Genomic DNA, 1,982 nt, shown 5'->3' with positions numbered 1-1,982 from the left:
GGTGGATTCTTGAGGGAGATGAAAACTCAAAGTATTTTCACTCGTCTATCCAAAGGAAGTACAACAAATGCAATATTTGTGGATTGAACATTAATGGATCATGGAACGAGGATCCTTCGACTGTGAAAAATGCGATCTTTACTCACTACAAGAATATCTTCGGTGAAAAAAACCACAACAGGCCATCGTTACACGTCATGTTTGAGAAAGTTTCTCGGTCAGATTTTACGAACAGTAACAATACACAAAGGAAAACTCATCAGGCTGTTGCATTCGATTTCCTCAGGGGGCAAAATGCTTCTATTGGGCCTCCAACTATGAACGAGGCCGCAGAACAAATTGGGCCGGATGGGCCTGTGATTAACACAGATCAGTTTGGCCCCAATGGGGGTGGCCATAATGTATTCGGTCAGGGCAATGCACAAGCACACCACGATGGGGCGAGTCTAAACAGGCTTTCGGAATTCGAGGCTAAGGCATTAGAAGAATTTTTTAGTGAAGTCGAAATATGGGAAGCGATTAAAAGTTGTGGTAGTTCGAAGGCACCCGGCCCGGACGGATTCAATTTGGGATTCTATAAGAAATTTTGGTACGCTATTAAAAAAGATCTAATCGAGGCGATTAATTTGTTTTGGGAATGCGGCGAGATCTCCAAGGGGTGTAATGCCTCCTTTATCACTTTAATTCCCAAAAAGGCGGATCCTCTTTGCTTAAATGACTACCGACCGATTAGCCTTATTGGTAGTTATTATAAGGTCATCGCGAAGCTTCTTTCAAACCGCCTTAAAAAGGTGATTCCTGGTCTCGTTGGTACCGAACAGAGTGCGTTCATAAAGGGGAGGAATATATTGGATGGTGTTCTTATTGCGAATGAAACTCTTTCGTTCCTCAAACGTAAGCGGGAAAAGGGTTTTATCTTCAAGGTGGATTTTTGAAAAGGCCTTCGATACACTTAATTAGGATTTTTTTATCGAGGTAATGCGCATTATGGGGTTTGGGTCGAAATGGAGAAAGTGGATTCTCATATGTTTTAAATCGGCTTCCATCTCAATCCTCATCAACGGTTCACCCATTAGTGAGTTTGGTCTAGAAATGGGGGTTAGGCAAGGTGATCCACTATCACCCTTTCTTTTTATTCTTTCAACGGAAGGGCTAAATGTCTTAGCTAAAAATGTGGTTGCAAAGAAGATGTTTTCGGGGGTGGAAGTAGGTGTGGAAAAAGTTGTGATATCACATTTACAATATGGGGATGATACGATTTTCTTCGGAACTTGGAATGAAAGTAATGTGCGTAGCCTCCTGAAACTCCTCAAATGTTTCAAATTAACTTCGGGCCTTAAGATTAATTATCACAAAAGCAACCTAATCGGGATTGGGGTGGAAGATGTGGAGGTTAAGAGGATTGCTAGCTTATTCAGGTGCAAAGTTGGTTCAACACCGTTCATGTATCTCAGGTTCCTCGTGGGTGGTAATATGAAAAAGGAGGAGAGTTGGGCCCCGGTTGTTAGTAAATTTGAGAAGAGACTTTCGGATTAGAAGGCGCGTTTGGTGTCTTTTGGTGGACGTCTAACACTTGTCAAAGCGGTACTTAATAGTCTCCCTTTATACTACTTCTCGCTCTTCCGTGCTCCGCCATGTGTAATCAAACATCTTGAGAGTGTAAGACGTTCTTTCTTTTGGGGTGAGTCGGGTAATAAGTCAAAAATGGCTTGAGTCAAATGGGATGATACGATTCTACCTTATTGTGAGTGCGGACTTAATTTGGGTACTCTTAAATGTAAAAATATGGCTTTGATTGGCAAGTGATGGTGGAGGTTTAAGACCGAAACCAACTCTTTGTGGGTTAAAGTCATCTCGAGCATTTATGGCTCTTCGGGTGGACTTACACTTAATGATTCATCTAATTTTGATTCTTTTAAATCAATTTGGAATGAGATCATTAAGTGCAGGTTTGACATTGAGAAAACTAATGTTCCGTTTAG

The 1,982-nt window shown here is 41.5% G+C and overlaps 1 protein-coding gene across 1 annotated transcript; it reads left to right on the top strand.

The window, feature by feature from the left end:
- Positions 1-987: 987 nt before the first annotated feature.
- On the top strand, positions 988-1,536 carry LOC139900375 (uncharacterized mitochondrial protein AtMg01250-like). Its single transcript, XM_071883150.1, has one exon. It carries the CDS (start codon positions 988-990, stop codon positions 1,534-1,536), a length of 549 nt encoding a protein of 182 aa, XP_071739251.1.
- Positions 1,537-1,982: the final 446 nt, after the last annotated feature.

This window comes from Rutidosis leptorrhynchoides, chromosome 3 (assembly GCF_046630445.1).
Source record: "Rutidosis leptorrhynchoides isolate AG116_Rl617_1_P2 chromosome 3, CSIRO_AGI_Rlap_v1, whole genome shotgun sequence".
Classification (NCBI taxonomy): Eukaryota; Viridiplantae; Streptophyta; class Magnoliopsida; order Asterales; family Asteraceae; genus Rutidosis; species Rutidosis leptorrhynchoides.
The sequence above is the reverse complement of the archived record's forward strand: the minus strand, read 5'-3'. Positions and strand labels throughout refer to the sequence as shown.

Bases quoted from the DNA above. Each gene is read 5' to 3' on its own strand.
- LOC139900375 (XM_071883150.1), top strand. From the start codon at position 988: ATGGGGTTTGGGTCGAAATGGAGAAAGTGGATTCTCATATGTTTTAAA.